The sequence below is a fragment of the Saccopteryx bilineata genome, chromosome 3 (genome assembly GCF_036850765.1).
Source record: "Saccopteryx bilineata isolate mSacBil1 chromosome 3, mSacBil1_pri_phased_curated, whole genome shotgun sequence".
NCBI classification, from domain to species: Eukaryota; Metazoa; Chordata; class Mammalia; order Chiroptera; family Emballonuridae; genus Saccopteryx; species Saccopteryx bilineata.
The window spans coordinates 278,391,792-278,413,089 of NC_089492.1; the positions used below are offsets into that span (position 1 = coordinate 278,391,792).

The 21,298-nt window shown below is 51.3% G+C and overlaps 1 protein-coding gene across 5 annotated transcripts in view; it reads left to right on the forward strand.

Annotated features, from left to right (window-relative positions):
- Positions 1–18,701, forward strand: part of ECE1 (endothelin converting enzyme 1) — a 113,834-nt gene extending 95,133 nt beyond the window's left edge. For all 5 annotated transcript variants that reach the window (XM_066270196.1, XM_066270197.1, XM_066270198.1 and 2 more), the window contains 9 exons: positions 688–798; positions 2,121–2,219; positions 2,828–2,905; positions 4,621–4,724; positions 7,376–7,486; positions 8,168–8,235; positions 9,022–9,212; positions 15,507–15,602; positions 16,267–18,701. In XM_066270196.1, coding sequence (XP_066126293.1) covers positions 688–798; positions 2,121–2,219; positions 2,828–2,905; positions 4,621–4,724; positions 7,376–7,486; positions 8,168–8,235; positions 9,022–9,212; positions 15,507–15,602; positions 16,267–16,443 — 1,035 coding nt within the window. In that variant the 3' untranslated portion in view covers positions 16,444–18,701. The remainder of the gene's footprint in view (positions 1–687; positions 799–2,120; positions 2,220–2,827; positions 2,906–4,620; positions 4,725–7,375; positions 7,487–8,167; positions 8,236–9,021; positions 9,213–15,506; positions 15,603–16,266) is intronic.
- The last annotated feature ends 2,597 nt before the right edge of the window (positions 18,702–21,298 follow it).

Genomic DNA, 21,298 nt, shown 5'->3' on the forward strand with positions numbered 1-21,298 from the left:
GGGTCATACAGACTGTCCACAGAAGGCTGCTGGGTAGGGGAGCAAGTGGGACAAAAACTAGCCTGGTCTCTTCCTTATGAGGCTGAAGCCCCCGGGGTGCCTGTCTTAGCTCGCACAGGGGCCTGTAAGCTAGTGGGCTTGAGGGTGAGACTGAGGGCAAAGGGGTGCTTCAAAGTCTCTCAGTGAGCAGCTGGGATCCTGGCCTTCTGGGAAGGTTCTCCTGCTGCTCAGGGGCAGACAAGGTAGATCCCCAAGGTTCTTTGTCACCAGGATACCGAGTCTCCTCCAGGAGGTAGGACAGGGTACGAGTGGGTGCATGGGTGTGGAATCAGGCGTAGCAGAGTTCCGGTCACTGCAGGACCCTAGACCAGAGGCTTCTCTGTGCTGAGTGTCCTTGTCTGTCAAGCACCCATTGTCCCTGCCTCCCAGGCTCATTTTGATGGCTTGACAAGGTAGCATCTGTGAAGTGCTTGCTGTGCACGGAGCCTGCATTCAGGAAACAGTCAATGGCCATGATGAGGAATGTTCTGTGGCCCCTTGGTCCAATACCTAAAATAACTTCTGGGTCAGAAATGTTCTCCCTGAAGTTCTAGAAGGAAGAAGGGGTCCCAGCTGATGTTACCACCCAGACGAACAGGGATTGAGAAGGAGGAAGGGACTCACAAACCACTCCACTTATGTTAACAGACCTGTCTTCCTCGCTGGAAGTTTTGCGTGAGTGACACGGAAAACAACTTGGGCTTTGCCCTGGGGCCCATGTTTGTGAAAGAGACCTTCGCGGAGGACAGCAAGAACGTGGTAAGTGCCTCCCCTTGGACACAGGCTGTGACATCACGCCAGCGACGGCTGCTCATGAACTTGGACCGCCCGCACTCTGGTCTGCTCTGGGCCTCCCCTTCTCCAGCCCAGGCTCCAGCCTTAGCTCCAAGGTCTCGTTTTCTAAAGCCTTGAATAGTGTGAGTTACTCACAGTAGTTGTTGAGCGCCAGGCCTTTTAGGTGAATTCTCTCGTTTAACCCTCTCTGCAGTCTAGCCATCTCCACCTCCATGGGCACGGAGGACCCAGCGCGATAATGTTGGCAGGGCAGTGCTGGCCTAGAGTGTGACATTCTTCTCACTCCATAGTGACAGTTTGTTCTAGATAGGCAGAGGAACATCATAAGCTATAAGCATGTATAGACAACCAGGCACCAAATCGGATCCTGGATTTACCAGTTCCTGGTTGGGTGACTTGGGACAGTATTCTCACCACATTGTCACGTGGAGCGGGAGGATGTCGCCCACAGGGGGAAGTTAATGACATGCTGCACATGAGAGCACCTGGCACAAAATGAGGGTTCAGTAAAAGGTAACTTATATTGTTGCTATAGTTTTTATTTACATTAATCATATAGACATCATCTGCAGACAATGGTGAGCAAAGGGAGACCCAGACCTATTATAGGAGTTCGCTGTTGCCTGACCAGGTGGTGGCGCAGTGGATAGAGCGTCGGCCTGGGATGCTGAGGAGTTCGCTGTGAGGGGCTGATGCAGAGTCTGAGTCGACACCTGCCGGCCATCAGCCCCTCTGCCCTTTCTGATGCGAAACTCCTCCTTCCCCGGTCTCAGATCTTCAGCTGACAGGTCTGCCCGTGACATTGCCCTTGAGAATGGCCGGCCATTCCTCTTCGGCCTTACTAGAGCATTTCTGAAACTGCTTCTAAGAACTCGAGTTGTCTAGATTGTAAAGCCAGTTCCATCAAAATGGAAATCCACGATCCAGTAAGTCTGGGAGAGGCTGCATGTTCTGGCCTCTCCAAAAAGAATTGCACTGCGGCGTGGTGCACCTTAAAAACGCTGGAAAGTCCCGCAGCAAAGAGACTTGCCCTGCATTCTCGGAGCTTGCCCTCACTGTATGTGACCATGGAGCCCGGTTTATGGAAGTCTAGTCTTGTCTTATGGGATATCAGTGTTCTGAGGAACAGTCTGGGGAACGTGACTGTGCCCCGCCCCCTTAGCCCAACACCCGGGAGCCTGAAGCGTTGAGCCAAGACCCGAGCTTAGTCTCTGGCCTGGCCTCGTCCTCCTGCCTGGGGCCCCGTCCACTGCCCCGACCTTCAGGTTCAACCCCTGTCTCCTCAGGCCAGCGAGATAATCCAGGAGATCAAGAAGGCGTTTGAGGAGAGCCTGAGCACGCTGAAGTGGATGGATGAGGACACACGCAAGTCAGCCAAGGAGAAGGTGAGGCTCGCAGGCGCTCGAAGGACGTGACCGACGCTTCCTGCACGTGGGTGGCAGCCACAGATCGAGGGTGGATGAAGGAGAGACGATATCCAGATGCTGTTCTCCCTTCAAAGGGTGGACAGTCCGGCAGGATGGAGGGACAGCCTTTAGCACATGATTGCATTAATGGCTGTGTGAAAACAAACAGACCATGTCATGGCCGGATAGCTTAGATGGTTAGAGCATTGACCCAAAGTGCAGAGGTTGCCAGTTTGATCCCCAGTTAGGGCACGTGGAGAAACAGAAGGATGTTCCTCTTTCTCTCTCTCTCTAAAATAAAAAATTTTTAAAAAGTAAACAAACTAAGCTGACTGGGCGAGGAAGACATGACATGTCTAATGGAGACTGAAGGATCTGATGTGGTCTGGTGGGGTGGTGACCAGGAAAGGCTGCCTGTAGGAAGTGACATTTAAGTGATGCCCAAGGGATAAGTAGAATTTAGATAGAGAGGAATGTTTCCAGAAAGAGATGTGAAAGCCCTGGGGTAGGAGGAGCCTGGCCCCATCAGCCCAGCGCCCACAGAGCATTGCTGGGCACTCACTGTCCTCTGGGTCTCCCCTGTCCAGGCAGACGCAATCTACAACATGATAGGCTACCCCAGCTTTATCATGGACCCCAAGGAACTTGACAAAGTATTCAACGACGTAAGTGATTCCCACCCCACCCCCTTGCATTCCCAAATATCCCTGGGGGTCACCATTTGGGAAAGGGCAGTAGCAGGCTGGGTCTGGATGGGACCCTGGAGGCACCAGGATTGTCAAGACATCTTGAGAGGATGTGCTGTGGGACGGATCAGGCACGAGGAAGCTGTCGCCGGCTCCTTCATCTCCTGAGCCAGCAAGAGGCCCCTGCCTCCCTGGAGCCACCAGCAGTCAGTTCCAGGACAATGCCACATGCCCCCACTGGAGGTGGTCAGCTACATTCAATGAGTGGGAAACAGTGGGGGGAATGGACCCTAACAGGTGCAGAGAGCATTGGTGCCTCTAAAACATCAGTGGGCAGAGGACAGCATGGAGCTCCTCATATCACCTCCTCCTTCCCAGCCCGAGTTACCTCCTGTCCCAGGGTCCTCCCCACCTTCCTGGAGAAACCTGGACCCCTGGTTTGGCCCTTGAAATGCTAATGGGAAAAAGGAAGCATCAATCTAGTCAAGTGCATATTGAACCTTTGTTTCGGCAGCAAAGGTAGTTGATGTATGCTGAGTAGTTAGAACTTTCACTCGGCAAATTGCTCCTTTAAATGGATTGTGCTTCTCCCCTGAAAGGTAAATTTTTATACCTTTTTCTGGTTGAAATGTATAAATTCAAGTATAATCACCTCTTGTCACGATTATATTTCAAACCTAAGAATATTAACCCTTTGAGTAGCGAGTTTTTTTATGCTCGCTGACCCCCAGGAATGAGGTTTTTTTTTTCAAAAGATGAAGTTAGTTCCAGTTCCAGTTTTATTGACTTAAAATCATGTTTGATAACCAATTTATGGAAGCAAGAAGAACATACATTTGCCTTTTTTTAATGTTGCCTTATACATTTTTAAAATGTGTACTCTGGATGGTCAGGGAGCACAAGGACATACATGAATTTCTTACTACTCAAAGGGTTAAAGTCACTTCTGAGAACGTGAGGCTCATTCTGCAGCCTTTTTCCTTGTGAGTCATTTAAGATGCTCAGGAGTGTCATGAAAACCAGGGGCTCCTGGAAACAGCCAATGGGCCCAGAGCACTGGCCACCAGGGCCCAGCATTTCCTAGAGCCCTGCCATGAAGCCAGAATGCTCTTGGGGGGAGGACCCAAGGAAGGACCTCGCACCCGAAAAGAGCGGAGAGGCCGGGCGGAGGGGTGAGGAAGATGCTCAGTAATGCCTGTCCCCTGACGTTTCTGAGACAGCCCTGGCTTGCTGGATGAGATCTGTGCTGTCCAGTATGGTGGTTACTGGCCATAGCTGGCTAACTAATTAAAATGAAGTGAAATGTAAAAGTCCCACTGGCCACATTTGAAATGCTCAGCCACATGTGGCCAGTATTTTGAACAACACAGACATGGAACATGTCCATCACCGCAACACCGAAGAGACCTGCCTGGGGCCTATGCACTGCCACAGGGCCTGTGAATGTGCTGGGGGTTGCCAGCAATGGGGGGAGCTCCCTGGGCCCTTGACTGAGAGAGGGTGCCAGTCCCCAGCAGGGTGAGGGCCGAGGGAAGAGCCCAAGCCTGCAGCCCCGAGCTCCTTGTGCTAGCCTCCATGCTGCGGAACAGTTCCTTAACCTCGTGGCCCCTCAGTTTCTGAAAAAGGGCTTGGGTTCAAGTATCTGGGGTACTCCTGCCTGGGCGTGCTCTGACCGTGACCGCTCTCTCGTCCAGTATACTGCAGTCCCGGACCTCTACTTCGAGAACGCCATGCGCTTTTTCAACTTCTCATGGAGGGTCACTGCCGACCAGCTCAGGAAGGCTCCCAACAGAGACCAGTGAGTCCGGGCCTCGCCGGGAAGGTGCTGGCTCCCGGCACAGGGTGGGGTGGGGGGCTCCGGGCTGAGCTCGCCTTTGTGGCGCACGTACCGTGTGCCGATATAACCGTGCCGTCATCCCACTTCTCAGATGAAGAACTCAGGGGTCAAGGAAGTGTTGCTCAGGCCGGAGCTGAGATAAGTCGACTGTGTGCCCCCAGTGCCGGGCTGTTGGCAGAGTGATTGGCATCATGTCCCAGCTCCTCCACTTAAGCCCTCGGAGCTGGTGTGACAGGCAGGTGTGCGAGAACCTCTGAGGAGTGTCACACAGAGGAGGCCCTCAGCTAGGGCTGGTTTCCTCCAATTCCTCACTAACGGGAGGGGTGGGTTCTCAGGGCCGACCCCCACAGATGCCTGGAGAGCATTCTGTTCAGGCCCCTGACAGCTGGGATTCCCAAACCTCACTGCACATCAGGAGTCTCTGGGGTATGTTTTTAAAAGACAGCTTTCTGGCCTGTCCCCCAGACCTTAAATCAAAATAATTTGGAGTGAGACCTGGTATCCGTTGTTTTTTTTAAGTCTCCTCAAATAACTCAGATGTAGTCATCCCAATACTAGTAGTTCTCAGACTAAATTCCCTCTGCCTAAAACGTTTTGCAGACTAAATCTTACCGAAAGGAGAAAGCAACTTCTCTTTGCCTCTGGTGCCCCCTCGTGGACAACAGGGGTTTGAACATCTTTGTTTCCTCTAAGTTTCCCTTCTACAACCAGGGTACCCACCCCTAAAATGCACAAGAAAACCTTCGTTTATCTCCAGAATATGGCACAGAGACTGCCATCGTTTGTGAATTTACCTGGCCTTTTAATCAGGTTAAAATTTTTCACTCAAATGTTATCTCCTACCCATTGATGTGTATTCGTGATTACTACATATAAATACAGGTTGGGACAAAAGTAGGTTTACAGTTGTTTGTATGAAAAATAATTAATAAATAATAATACAAGAATAAACTCTGTGTTTCGCGTACTTAACAACTGTAAACCTACCTTTGCCCCACCCCGTATGGTATTTTCAGGTTCTCAGTATCGTTTCATGGCTGCAGGCACCCCTTCACACATCTCTGTGGGGCTCACCTGGCGGAGACAGAGTGGCTTTCTGGGCTCTTAAGAGAGATAGTTCTTCTGTCCTGCTCCACTCTTCACGGGCCCCTCCCCTACACACCAGAAAAATCTTCCAGGGCCCAGATGTGTCAATACTATGTACCGTCCGGGTCCTTCTCCACTTGAAAAATGATGGGACCTAGAGAGCTTTTTTTAATGAAGTTTATTATCAATTTTTATACATAGTTTATGAAAAAGAACTATTTTGTCAGTCTAACGAGGAAAAAAAGAGATTGTTTTACCTTTTGCAAATCTCTTTAACGTCTGGCTTACTTGGAGACAACTGGATTCTGCCTCTTTATTGCACACAGCCTATTCATACGCTGTAATGCTGTGTCACAGTTTATTGCAGTGTATTATTTTGAAATATATAAAGAAAGTGTAGTCTGACAGAGCCGTGTAGCTGGAAAAGGGGGAGTCTTTTAATAGTCTTTTCTGATACTAGTGCACCTTCTTTATCGATATTAAACCAAAACTCAAGTAGTGGTAGTTTCTTAAAGGCTGCTTGCACTGTGGAATCGGAAACTGTACCCATGAACTTTTCATACTCTGTTACACTAAAATCCACCCGTCCTGCTCACTTCCATTATACATCACAGAGAAGCCACATCTGTAAACATCACCATTGACCTCCTGAGAAAAGTCTTTACATATTGGAAGCTGACAATTGCGGTGACTGATACAAGTTTTTCAGAATTTTGATTTTTGCTTGAAACATCTCTTTCTTTTTTTTTTTTTTGAAACCTTAAATTTGTATCATTGGCGATAAATGGTGTCAGTTGTTTTCCTTGAGGTGACGAGCTCATTTTTTTATTCATTTTCAAGAAAATGTCTGCCCAAGACCCACATTTGAAATGTCCCATTTTGTCTGCCATCCTGTCACGTACAGTTAGTGTTCTGGGGAAAAAACCAGAGACACCGCGGCGGACTTCCTGTGTGGTCACACGGTATTGAAGGTCTTATGCGCAAGCGTCTAGCTTTAATAAAATGAATGGTTATGCTGCATCATCAAGGATGTTCTTCAATGAAAATGGCTTTTATTTTTAAGCTATTGGTATAAATGTCAACACAGTGGAAAAGACAAAAACGTCTTAATGTTATTATGAAAATAGTTTGACCTCACAGACCCCTGAAAAGGAACTGAACTGCACCCCCGCCCACCAGGAATCCACAGACCATGTTTTGAAAACTGCTGATGGATAGATACAATGTGAGCTGAGACAGTGATACTGTATAATAGTCCACCGGGCTCTCTGTAAGAGCTTTGGTGTTCGGTTGTGTGGTGTGACATCAGGTTTAACCGGTCCCTTAGTTAATATAAGACATTTAGGTGTTTCCCAGTTGCCCCTCTCAAAAACAGTGTTGCTGTGGATGTCCCTTTACTGGTGTGCACTTGGGCCTGGGGTCAAGGGGAATCCATGTCTTTAAGGCACTTGACACCCTCCCAGTGGGCTGTCCCCACCCTCCCTCCCCCAAGCTGTCCTGTTTGTTCACGGGCATGTTGCTTGCAGGTGGAGCATGACTCCTCCCATGGTGAATGCTTACTACTCGCCCACCAAGAACGAGATTGTGTTTCCGGCCGGAATCCTGCAGGCCCCGTTCTACACCCGCTCTTCACCCAAGTACGATGCTTCTGGTGTTCCTGTGCTGTCTCCTTCCCCCACCCCTCAGCGGACCCCCGGCCCAGCCCTGTGGCCCACAGCTGACAACACGATTCAGCCAGTCTCACTGAGCACCATCTGCCCCACGGACATTCAGAGAAGTTGCAGAGAGAATATCCTTACTCCCCTGTTCTTCTCTCCAGCGTCTCCCAATTCTAGAAGCCCTTGCACAGAGGGAACCTGGGGGAAAGGTGTGGAGGAGCCCAGTGTGGGGGAATGCGCCTCTCATGGTGTTTTAGAACAGTCACAGCTGGGGAGTTGGGAAGGGTGAGGGCGCTGTCTTCAGAAAGGAAACCCACACGGGCCTCGCTTTACTGACCGGGTGGCCCTTGGACAGTGATTGTACCATTCCAAGCCTTGTTTTGCTCGTTGATAGAGTCGGTCACTCATGCCTAACTCTTTTGAGATGACCAAAGAGAAGAGTGCAGTTCTGTGGAGCATGCAGCACAGTGCCTGGCATTTAGTGGGCACAGGCTGACCGGGGCCGGCTTACCTACCCGCTAATGACTGGCTTCAGGCTCGGCTGCAGCCACGTCCCCACAGGGCGCTCTGGAGCTCTGCTCTGTGTCATGTGTCCAGCCCTGGGAAGTGATGATCCCTCCCCTCATAGCATCACATTCACCTTCATGTCCTCCTCTCCAGTGCCTTAAATTTTGGTGGCATCGGCGTCGTCGTGGGCCATGAGCTGACTCATGCTTTTGATGATCAAGGTATGGGCTCCTTAGGGTTCCCTTCAGGTGGGGCCCACCAGCTTCCTGGCCCCCCCTGACTCTGCTTTAGCTTCTTTCACATCTCAGGGTCTTTACCTTCAGACAGAAGGATCTGGGTTCAAATCCTGCCTCTGCCTCCCGCTGATGGTGTGAACTTCAGCAAGTCCCATCATTTCTCCAAGCCTCTGTTTCCTTGTCTATAAAATGGGCATGGTGATCCCAGCCTCGGTTGGTGACTGTGAGGACTGTGTCAGATGCACTGTGGAGCACCCTGCTCCAGGAAGGGGTCCAGTCCTCGGGGGTGGGTACTAAGTGGGAACATACCCCTGCTCACTACTCCAGAGACTCCTCTGGTCTGACCTCAGTCACAGGAGTTGAGGGCATTCCCCTCCTCGGCAGCTAACATTCAGTATCCTCCCCATTGCCTCTTGCCTTGTGGACCCCAAAGCCAAGAAGGAGGCTGGACCTCAGAGGCTGTGACTAGTGCCACCAGCTCCACTTACCCCTCTTGGGCTCAGGGTCAGAGGTTCTTAGCAACCTTGACCACTGAAACTTGACATATGCTGGTCCTTTGCTTGGATCATATTTCTGCGTGTCCTCACCACCACCCAGACTGGCTAATTCATCCCGCCCTTTAGTACTCAGTGGCACCGTCTCTCCAGCGTGGGGTGGTCATGGGTGTAGATGGATGCCTCCATTTTTCACCGGAGGAGGGGTGCAGCAGCAGCAGCAACAGGCTCCATCTGCCTCTTCCCCTTGATTTGATGCTTCCCTGTGATACTGCAGGACGGGAGTATGACAAGGATGGGAACCTCCGGCCCTGGTGGAAGAACTCGTCCGTGGAGGCCTTCAAGCGGCAGACGGAGTGCATGGTGGAGCAGTATGGCAACTACAGCGTGAATGGGGAGCCAGTGAACGGCCGGCACACCCTCGGGGAGAACATCGCCGACAACGGGGGCCTCAAGGCAGCCTATCGGGTAAGCCCCCACACACGGTCCGGGCCCAGGTCTGGGCCATTACGGACAGCCTGTCGGGTAAGCCCCCACACACGGTCCGGGCCCAGGTCTGGGCCATTACGGACAGCCTGTCGGGTAAGCCCCCACACACGGTCCGGGCCCAGGTCTGGGCCATTACGGACAGCCTGTCGGGTAAGCCCCCACACACGGTCCGGGCCCAGGTCTGGGCCATTACGGACAGCCTATCGGGTAAGCCCCCACACACGGTCCAGGCCCAGGTCTGGGACATTATAGACAGTCGGGCAGGTGGCAGCCACTCTGTGAGCTTCAGTGTCCTCACCTGTGAACCAGGTGTAGTGAGGACGAATTGAGAGGGTGTCTGTGACAACGCTTGACACAGAGCTCAGCACACAGAAGGCTTGCTGCTCTTGAGTCCAGCCTGCCAGAGACACAGGAAAGAGCTTGGGTTGGACCCACTGGAAGTCCTGCCTGTTCTTCCCTGTGCGGGGGAAGCCACCACTGATTCGGGCAGCAGTGGGCCCAGAAGGGGAAGACAGGGACACTAGTCATGGAGCCAGTTCCAGGTTGAGTCCTGGTTCCGGAGTAAGTCACCTGGCTTCCTTGAGCCTCAGCAGGCTTGGCTGAGTCCCTAATTCCTGCATCACTGGGGTGTGTGACATGTGACAGCTGGGGCACAGGGCCTGAACCAGACTGACATTCAGAAATGATAGCTGCCTGACCTGTGGTGGCGCAGTGGATAGAGCACTGACCTGAAACGCTGAGGTTGCCAGTTCAAAACCCCAGGCTTGCCTGGTCAGGGCACATAAGAGAAGCAACCACAAGTTGATGCTTCCTGCTCCTCCCCCTCCTTTCTCTCTCTATCCTCTCTCTAAAGTCAATAAGTAAAATCTTTTTAAAAAGAAAAAAAGAAAAACAGTAGCTGAGTTGGGTGGGAGCGATAGCAGAAGCCACGAGAGAAAAGGGCGAGGTACCCATCAGAGCGACACAGAGCTTCCTCCTCACCTCGATAGGAAGGGCAGAATGACAGAGCCGTGCCATTTATGAGGCCTCATCATGTGCTGGGCTCTGCGCTCCGTGCCCCCAGCACGTCACAGTGAGGCCTCACAGCCCCCGTTTGGCAGTTGAGGACACGGAGCCCAGAGACCTTCGGTAACTTGTGTGAGGCTCACTGGCCAATGAACATGTATTGCGAACCTGCCCACCATGCGTCGTTTGGACACTGGAGTTTCTGTGGTTACGACAGACAGGGGTCCCACTCTCAAAGTCACAACTGTAGTAAGGCAGGGAGGGGACAGGAAGGCCATGCACACTGAAACAAATAAGATCATTTAGTGGGGGAGGGGGGAGGGGGCAGCTTTCTGGAAGGGTTATTTGAGCTGAGAACAAAATGATGAGGAAGAGGCAGGAAAAGGTGGGAAATTTTTCTGATTTATTTATTTCACTCCGTATAATGTTATCAAGGCCACGAGATGGACACATGCACCTGGCAAGTTCAAGGGCAGGAAGAAGGATGTGGCAGAGTAGAGGAGAGCAGGGCCAAGTTGGGGAGGTGATGTTGGGGGGAGTGGCGGAACCCAGAGCAAGGAGCTTGGGTTTTATTCTGGTTCCAGTGGGAGTTGCTGCCAGGTTTTGTTTTTTTGTTTGTTTGTTTATTTTTAATTTTTTTTTTAAGAAAAATTTTTTTATTCATTTTTAGAGAGGGAGAGAGAGAGACAGAGAAGAGAGAGACAGAGAGAGAGAAGGAGGGAGAGCTGGAAGCATCAACTCCCATATGTGCCTTAACCAGGCAAGCCCAGGGTTTTGAACCGGTGACCTCAGCATTTCCAGGTCGACGCTTTATCCACTGAGCCACCACAGGTCAGGCTGTTTATTTAAGTGAGAAAGAAAAAGAGACAGGAAGGGAGAAAGATAAGAAACATCATCTCATGGTTGCAGGACTTTCGTTGTTCATTGATTGTCTTCTCATATGTGCCTTGAGCGGGGGGCTACAGCAGAGCCAGTGACCCCTTGTTCAAGCCAGTGACCTTGGGGTCATGTCTGTGATCCCACACTCAAGCCAGCGACCCCGAGCTCAAGCTGGATGAGCCCACGTGCAAGCCGGTGACCTCAGGGTTTGGAACCTGGGTACTCAGGGTCCCAGCTTGATGTGTTATCTACTGTGCCACCACCTGGTTAGGCTGCTGCAGGTTTTTTTTTATTTATTTATTAAATTTAATGCAGTGACATTGATAAATCAGGGTACATATGTTGAGAGAAAACATCTCTAGATTATTTTGACATTTGATTGTGCTGTATACCCCTCCCCCAAAGTGAAATCATCTTCTGTCACCTTCTATCTGGTTTTCTTTGTGTCCCTCCCCTCCCGCAACCCCTCTCTTCTTCTTCGCCCCATCCCCCCCTCCCCCCACTCCCCACCCCTGTTGCCATCACATTCTTGTTCATGTCTCTGAGTCTCATTTTTATGTCCCTTCTATGTATGGATTCCTATAGTTCTTAGTTTTTTTTCTGATTTACTTATTTCACTCCGTATAATGTTATCAAGGTCCATCCATGTTATTGTAAATGATCCGATGTCATAATTTCTTATGGCTGAGTAGTATTCCATAGTATATATGTACCAAAGCTTTTTAATCCACTTGTCCTCTGACGGACACTTGGGCTGTTTCCAGATCTTCGCTATTGTGAACAATGCTGCCACAAACATGGGGGTGCATTTCTCCTTTTGGAGCCGTTCTATGGTGTCCTTGGGGTATATTCCTAAAAGTGGGATAGCTGGGTCAAAAGGCAGTTTGATTTTCAGTTTTTTGAGGAATCTCCATACTGTTTTCCACAGTGGCTGCACCAGTCTGCATTCCCACCAGCAGTGCAGGAGGGTTCCCTTTTCTCCACATCCTCGCCAGCACTTATTCTGTGTTGTTTGGTTGATGACCCCTTGTTCAAGCCAGTGACCTTGGGGTCATGTCTATGATCCCACACTCAAGCCAGCGACCCCGAGCTCAAGCTGGATGAGCCCACGCGCAAGCCGGTGACCTCAGGGTTTGGAACCTGGGTACTCAGGGTCCCAGCTTGACGTGTTATCTACTGTGCCACCACCTGGTTAGGCTGACAGCGCCATTCTGGCTGGTGTGAGGTGATATCTCATTGTGGTTTTAATTTGCATTTCTCTAATTATTAGTGATATTGAGCATTTTTTCATATGCCTATTGGCCATCTGTATGTCCTCTTTGGAGAAGTGTCTATTCATCTCTTTTGCCCATTTTTGGATTGGATTGTTTGTCTTCCTGGTGTTGAGATTTACAAGTTCTTTATAAATTTTGGTTATTAACCCCTTATCAGACGTATTGTCAAATATGTTCTCCCATTGTGTAGTTTGTGTTTTTATTCTGTTCTTGTTGTCTTTAGCTGTGCAAAAGCTTTTTAGTTTGATATAGTCCCATTTGTTTATCCTGTCTTTTATTTCACTTCCCCGTGGAGATAAATCAGCAAATATATTGCTCCGAGAGATGTCGGAGAGCTTACTGCCTATGTTTTCTTCTAAGATGCTTATGGTTTCACGGCCTACATTTAAGTCTTTTATCCATTTTGAGTTTGTTTTTGTGAGTGGTGTAAGCTGGTGATCTAGTTTCATTTTTTTGCAGGTAGCTGTTCAATTTTCCCAACACCATTTGTTAAAGAAGCTGTCTTTACTCCATTGTATTTCCTTACCTCCTTTGTCAAATATCAGTTGTCCATAGAACTGTGGGTTTATTTCTGGGTTCTCTGTTCTGTCCCATTGATCTATATGCCTATTCTTATGCCAGTACCAGGCTGTTTTGAGTACAATGGCCTTGTAGTATAACTTGATATCGGGAAGTGTGATACCTCCCACTTTATTCTTCTTTTTTAAGATTGCTGAGGCTATTCGTGTTCTTTTTTGTTCCATATAAATTTTTGGAATATGTGGTCTATATCTTTGAAGTATGTCATTGGTATTTTAATTGGTATTGCATTGAATTTATAGATTGCTTTGGGTAATATAGACATTTTAATGATGTTTATTCTTCCTAACTATGAGCACGGTATATGCTTCCACTTGTTTGTATCTTCCTTGATTTCTTTTATCAATGCTTTGTAATTTTCCAAGTACAAGTCTTTTTTTTTTTTTTTTTTTTTTTTTACAGAGGCAGAGATAGACAGGGACAGACAGGAACGGAGAGAGATGAGAAGCATCAATCATCAGTTTCTCGTTGTGCGTTGCAACTTCCTAGTTGCTCATTGATTGCTTTCTCACATGTGCCCCGACCGTGGGCCCTCAGCAGACCAAGTAACCCCATGCTGGAGCCAGCGACCCTGGGTCCAAGCTGGTGAGCTGTTTGCTCAAGCCAGATGAGCCCGCGCTCAAGCTGGCGACCTCGGGGTCCCGAACCTGGGTCCTTCTGCATCCCAGTCCGACGCTCTATCCACTGCGCCACCACCTGGTCAGGCCCAAGTACAAGTCTTTAGTCTTCTTGGTTAAATTTACTCCTAGGTACTTTATTTTTTTGGTTGTAATAGTGAAGGGGATTGTTTCCTTAATTTCTCTTTCTGACTGTTCATTGTTGGTGTATAAAAATGCCTCTGATTTCTGAGTATGCTGCAGGGTTTTTAAATAAAGCCAGATGCAGGCACACTGGGTGCGTGCCCTGGGCCCCCCCTTCTGAAGGGCCCTACAAAACCCCAACTTGACACTTTTTTCTAATGTAAGGGGCCCAGTATTTTCTTCTGCGCCCAGGGCCTCAACCAACCTTAATCCGCCTCTGAATAAAGCAATGGCATAGTCCAATTTATCCTTTAAAACAGGAGTCAGCAAACCTACAGCCTGCTGGCCAAATCCAGCCCTCAGCCGGTTTTTGTAAATAAAACTTGTGGGGGGGTGCAGCCAGGCCCGTCCGTTTCGATGATGTCTGTAGCTGCTTTCACAATACCGCGGCAGAACTGAGTGGTGGAAACAGACCGGTTAGCCTCCAAAGCTGAAAATATTTACTCTCTGGCCCTTTGCAGGAAAAGTCTGCCAACCCCTGCTTTATGAGGATGACTTAAGTTGCTATGTTGGAATAGGAATTGGACCGGTCTGAGTCAAGCAGACTAGTTAGAGAGGTGTTCTGAGGTTGTCCAGGCAGGAAGGAAATGGGATGGAGCCATGGGAAGTGTGAGAAGTAGTCAGATTTGGGCTGTTTGCTCTTACTGGAAGAGAGGAATCAGAGACCCTGCCTGGGGAGCTCAGTTGGTTAGAATGCCGTTCCAACGTGCCAAGGTTGCAGGTTCCATCCGTCGTCGGGGCACTTATAAGAATCAACCAGTGAATGTGTAAGTGGGTGGAACAACAAATCGATGTTTCTCCCTCTTTCTCTCTTCTTCTTTCTTCTCTCTCTTTCTCTCTAAATCTAATCTAAACCTGAGCACATTCAACCCTATGGCTCTGAGTAGGTTTCTAATCTAAAAATTAATAAATAAATTTAAAGTTTTTTTTTTCATAAATAAAGAGTCAGAGGGCCCTGGCCTGGGGGGCTCAGTGAATAAAGCGTCGACCCGGAGCGACAGAGATTGTGGATCTGACCCCCTGTCAGGGCACATACAAGAAGCAATCAATGAGTGAAACAATGACTGGATGCTTCTCTCTCTCCCTTGTCATCTCTCTTGCTCTCCCTCCTCTTCTTCTCTCTTTCAAATCAGTGGAAAAATTAGGAAGGAAAAGACAGAGGGAGGGAAGGAGGGAGGGAGGAAGGGAGGAGAGAAAGAGGAGTTCTGGGGTTTGTGCCTCAGTACCTAGGTGCCATTTACTGTGATGAGGAGTGTGTGTGTGTGTGTGTGTGTGTGTGTGTGTGTGTGTCTTTCATTCTGTCTGTGCTGTTGGGTTAGAGATGCATCTTGGCGGTACCTAGGTGCCATTTACTGTGATGGGGAGTGTGTGTGTGTGTGTGTGTGTGTGTGTGTGTGTGTGTGTGTGTGTGTTTCATTCTGTCTGTGCTGTTGGGTTGGAGATGCATCTTGGAGGTCCGGCTGGGATTGTTGAGTATACAAAGCATGCACTTGAGAGCCATCGGCATGTGGATGGTACTCAGAGCCATAGGGTTGAATGTGCTTGTGTTTGGAATGAGAGGAAGCAGAGAAGATGGCTTCTCTGGGCTGAGCTGGGCCATTGGAGCTGAGGCCCAAACCCCAGAAACCATCTCTACAGGGTAGAACATCCCGAGATCTCCCACACTAGCCCCTCCGTCACCACCTGGCCCGCTCTTGTGCCATGGGAGCCCTGAGCTCTGTGTTCTCTGCCCCCAGGCCTACCAGAACTGGGTGAAGAAGAACGGGGCCGAGCAGACCTTGCCCACCCTGGGTCTCACCAACAACCAGCTCTTCTTCCTGGGGTTTGCGCAGGTGAGTGCAATAAGAAAAAGCCAAACTCAGGCCCATTCTGGTGTCTTGGTGTTCCAGGAGCTTTGAGAGCCAAAGGCACGTTCCCCTCAGCTGAGAGCCTCTAGCTCACTGTGCAAGGGGGAGGACCCTGTGAGAGGGTGAACTTCCTGTCATTAGAGTCGAGGAAGGACCTAGAGTGCTGTTAAAGATTACTGTATCAGGTAGTTGAGAGGACAAGGTGATCACTAACGGGCCTTTTGGTTCTGGGCTTCTAGAAGTTTCTTAAACTCAATATCCAGGGTGTACTTTGAGATGGCATTCAGCGTATAACCTTCTCTTGGCACTTGGTGCTACCGGAACATTAGACAGTGGTCCTGCCCAGGAAGTGAGTGATGTGGACTCAATCTGAGATTTTCAGAGTGGTTTGGGGACCGGATCCTGTGTTCAGATGAAATCTAGCACAGAGGCCTGGACAGGGAGATGTCGCTCAGCTGCAGGAACCCAACTGGAGACAGCATACCAGCCCGCTGTTTCTCTCCTACCCACTTAGCAGGCCCTCCTGACTCCTGGGGGGGTCTTAGAACCAGGTGGGGGGGCTCATTCCTCTCCTGTGGTGCACGGGGCCAGTCTGGCCACCTCAGGACCCCACAGTGACGTCGGCCTCTCCCTTGTCACCCTCACAAAGGTCTGGTGCTCCGTCCGCACGCCTGAGAGCACCCATGAGGGCCTCATCACCGACCCCCACAGCCCCTCCCGCTTCCGGGTCATCGGTTCTGTCTCCAACTCGAAGGAGTTCTCGGAACACTTCCACTGCCCACGGGGCTCGCCTATGAACCCACATCACAAGTGTGAAGTCTGGTGAGGGGCAGAGCACCAAGAGCCAAGACGGAGAAGGGGGAGGGACCGAGAACGAGCCCTGAGGGTGGAGCCAACAGGCTGCTCCCTCCATCCAGTGCCCAGGGTGTCGCCCAGCCCCCCGGACACCCAGACCCCTACCCCACACTGGAGGGTTTTCAGCCGGAACTGAGCCTGCGATGTGGGTTCTCAGCATAATCCGAGATTTGATCCCCTGCGAAGACCCTGCTGTCCCAGGCACGCGTGTGCCGACTCTGAAGGGCATTTGGGTCTCAGGCTGGTGGCTTACCAGGCCTGGGCCCCACGCCAACAAGGGCAGTGGACACAGCCCCACACCTACATCCAGTGCCAGAATCACCACAAATGCCACTGTGTCAAATGCTTTAAATATATATTTTTGGGGAAACTATTTTTTAAACATTGTGGAATACACTGGAAATCTTCAGGGAAATAATACATTGAAAACACTTTTTTTTTTTTAAAGGAAAGGCTTAGTATATTTATTATGTTCTGTTTTTCTAAATAACCTGTGGACATGGGAAGTCCCACTGACTTACCCGTCTCTCTTCCTCGCTCACTGCAAGGTTGAGCTGAGGCAGCGACCCCCGGGCCATTGAGCAGGTCCCCAGAGGGCGGCTTCAGCCCTTGGAATACCCGATCTCACCCGGTGCAGAGGAAAGGCGCGGAGGCCAGGCAGAGGGAGGCCCAGCTCATTGGCACCACCCTTCTGAGTGAACTTGCCTCTGTTCCCAGAGTCCAGCAGTGGGAACCCAGCAAGGAAGGTCTGATCCCCAAAGCCGCAGCAGGAGACTGATAGCTGTAGCAACAGGAGGCCAGGTCAGGGCCCTCAAACCCAGTCTGGGGTGCCCAAGTACCCTGGATCTGGACCACCGGAGCTTTGTGAGGCTGACATGCCCCCATCAGATATACTCTCCCGGACTCTCTTCCCTCCTCTTTTGGCCATTCTTCTGTCTATCCTGGGGGGCCCGTCACCTCTGCAGCAACTTCTACCCTATCCACTTCAGAGTTCACTTTGCCAGCCCTCTTCCCCAGAGGAGGAAAAAGAGAGAAGAGGTCTCAGAGGTCCCTGGTCCTTCCTCTGAGCTCTGCCCTCCACCCCTCGGCCAGGGCCTGGCTCCCAGGATCCAGCAGTCCTTGCCCTCTCTTCTCTAGTGCCTTATCTGAGGGAGGCAGCCCTGTCCCCCAGAGCCCCCTGGCCACCTCAGTGAAGCCCCTAAGTGTCCTGTCTGGAACATAAGGCCATGCCCCCTACTCCCAATGCCCACAACTGCCTCTCACACCAGCGCAGAAGCCCCGGCCTGCAGGCCAGTGCCCCTGAGGTCAGAAGTCAGAAACTCCTGCACTTGCCCTGGCTCCACCCACCCTCAGGGATGGAGCTGGGCTTGAATCAAGACAATTCCTTTAGCTAGATGGCTCCTCTCCTTGGGAAATGCTCTCAGCTGCGGGAGAGTTTCCCCAGCCTTCAGCCTGCCCTGTGGTGTCCGGACCAGGAATGCCATCCTTTCCTCGAGGCCACAGTGCAGAAGTTCCCCCAGGTGGTGCTAATTGGAGCCCCACTCTGGCCCTCTGGGGAAGCAGGCACCTGTGACGTGGCAAGAGCAGCCAGTGCCCACCACGGTTTTCCGTATCGGCAGCCTAGGCAGCCTGGCTGGGCCCCACCTGCCCAGGCCCTTGACTTGCCCTGCCCACTACGCAAGATCTTCCTTGCCGAATGGCAGCGATAGCTCAGCCACTGCCTCACCCACCTCAGATCAACCCCAGGGCTGGGGCAGGGGTGTGGGGAGTGGGTTCCCTGGTCCCTGCAAGCAGCAGGCCTCCTGGGAGCTCTTCAGAGCAAAGCAGGATGGGAGCCGGACAAGGAGCTAGAGTTAGAGTCTGCCACACGCACCTTGCCGCATAGAGTAGGCTTTCCCCGTCCTGACCCCTGCCGGCCCTCCTGCCTTCAGCCTTCCCCTAGGTCCCAGTCCTTGAGGGTGTCTGTTGGCACCAGGGACTGGGACCCTCCAGCCAGAAGCACGTGCCCTAGGGCTGAGGGTGTAGCCAGAGGGAATGTAGTTTGCACTACACTAATTGCTTCCTGGTGTGCTATGGGGGTGGGGGTACAGGGAGGAACAGAGAGACCCCTCCCCTTAGGCCCAGGAGACATGAGTTTTGGAGCTGGGAATCTATTTTTTGTATCATGTTCTGTGCTACTGTAGTTTTGGTGTGGCACTATTGTAATTGAAATAAAGTACTTGTACTGAGGGCTGTGTGACTGAGTGTCTTCTCAGGGTGGTGTGTGATCTGTGGGGCCATGGGAGGGCACCCCGCACAGTGTCGTCAGGGCCCGCTGTGCCTACTCCCCAGAACAGAAGCCTCCGATCCTGACAAATGACAGGTCGCTCTGCCTGTGCCCACCTGGCCACTCTTCCATGAAAGACATGATTGTGTGAGCACTCCCTGCTGGTGAGAATGATGCATGTCACCACCAGGGCCCAAGGGGACTCTTGGTAAAAATAATTTTTCCATTATCTTGGAGCAAAGGATGCTCACAGTGGATTTGCAGGCCTCAGGTGCTGGGGAAGGACAGGCCAGAGTGCGGAAATTCAAAGAAGGTCTAGGAGTGTCTCTGACACACACTCTTGCCTCCTCCAGGGTTTTACATATGTTCTGTTCTCTGCTTACACTGCTCTACCCTGACTTTTTTTTCTGTATTTTTCTGAAGCCGGAAACGGGGAGAGACAGTCAGACAGACTCCCGCATGCGCCCGACCAGGATCCACCCGGCACGCCCACCAGGGGTCGAGGCTCTGCCCCTCCAGGGCGTCGCTCTGTTGCGACCAGACACACTCTAGCACCTGGGGCAGAGGCCGAGGACCCATCCCCAGCGCCTGGGCCATCTTTGCTCCAGTGGAGCCTCGGCTGCGGGAGGGGAAGAGAGAGACAGAGAGGAAGGAGAGGGGGAGGGGTGGAGAAGCAAATGGGTGCTTCTCCTGTGTGCCCTGGCCGGAATCGAACCCGGGACTTCTGCACACCAGGCCGACGCTCTACCACTGAGCCAACCGGCCAGGGCCTCTACCCTGACTTTTTTGTTTGATAAACTCTTACCCATCCTTCAATGCCCAGCTCAGCATTACCTCCTCTGTGAAGCCCTCCGGGACTCCAGTCCAGATCAGGTGAGCTCACTCGGGCTTCCCTCCACTACTGGAGTGTTAGTGCCTGGGCTGCCAAAACTCAGCACCACAAATGTGACCTGCTTCCACAGCTGGAGAGCAGCCGTGTCAACCAAGCCACGCCCCTTCACCAGCTCCCAGTGCACACACACAACGAGGCCTGGAGCCTGCCCCGCTGGCCTGCCCCGGATTCCCCTAAGCCCTTTCCTGCCTGTCCCTCAGATTGGAACGATCACACACCCTTGCCAATGAATCCATGAATTTATTTATTTATTTATTTTTCTGAAGCTGGAAACGGGGAGAGAGAGTCAGACAGACTCCCGCATGTGCCTGACCAGGATCCACCCAGCACGCCCACCAGGGGCGATGCTCTGCCCACCAGGGGGCGATGCTCTGCCCCTCCGGGGCATCGCTCTGCCGCAACCAGAGCCACTCCAGCGCCCGGGGCAGAGGCCAAGGAGCCATCCCCAGCACCCGGGCCATCTTTGCTCCAATGGAGCCTCGGCTGCGGGAGGGGAAGAGAGAGACAAAGAGGAAGGAGGAGGGGTGGAGAAGCAAATGGGCGCCTCTCCTATGTGCCCTGGCCAGGAATCGAACCCGGGTCCCCCACACGCCAGGCTGACGCTCTACCGCTGAGCCAACCGGCCAGGGCCTGAATCCATGAATTTTTAAAAAAAAATTTTAAGGGTTTTTTTTTTTTTTAGTGATTGATTTTACAAAGAGTGAGAGAGAGAGAAGGAAGGTAGGGAAGGAGCAGGAAGCATCAACTCAGTAGCTGCTTCTTGTATGTGCCTTGTGCAGGCAAGCCCAGGGCTCTGAACCAGTGACTATGAATTTTTTTAGAGCTTCCAGGCATTGCAAGCCTACAGGCTGTGTGCTGCTCCCCCCCCCAGCGCTCACAGCAATTTTCTCACCCAGATCACAGGGGAGTAGTGGCAGAGCTGGGTTCTGAACCCAGGGACTAGCAAGGAGCTGCATGGGAATACATGAGAGGCTGCTAAGGAATAGTGGTGATGGGGGTGGTGCACATGACTGGCTCTCCCTCTCTCTTAGACATGCACGCACGCACGCCAGGAGGTTACCACACAGGCTGAAGGTGCAGGAGGGTGGCACCACCTTCCTGCAGAGGTATGTCTTCCTGGCATTCCTGTTTCCCTATGACCAAGGGAACACGTCCTTCCACTTCACCACTCTGAACCCTGGGCCACCCCCACCCCCTTTCCTCTTCTCTTCCTCCCTTGTTAGCAACAGACCCTCTCCCCAACTCAATACATACCCCCTCCTCAAACAGGAATGAAAACTGAAAACCCCAGCCTGGCCCTTCAGGGTTTATCCTGCAGTTGAATGAGAGCTCTTGCAAGATGCAACTTGAGAACTACTGGGAAATGTAGGCAACCTCTAATATTAGTTGTGCAAGCAAAGGGTTCAGCAGAGGCTCTCTAAGTGTTGAGGAGCTGTGGAAGGAAGGGATTAGAGAAGGTTCTAAATGCTAAAGAATCCAGTACGATAATAATCCCATTGAGAAATGGGCGAGACCTTTACAAAGAAAACTAGAAAATTTTACTGAAGAACATTAAAGAAGACCTGAATAAATGCAGGTGACTACCCTATCCATGGATGGAAATGTTCAATAAAACAAAAGAGATTAATTTTCCCCAAATGAATCTATAACTTCAGGGTACTCTTAACC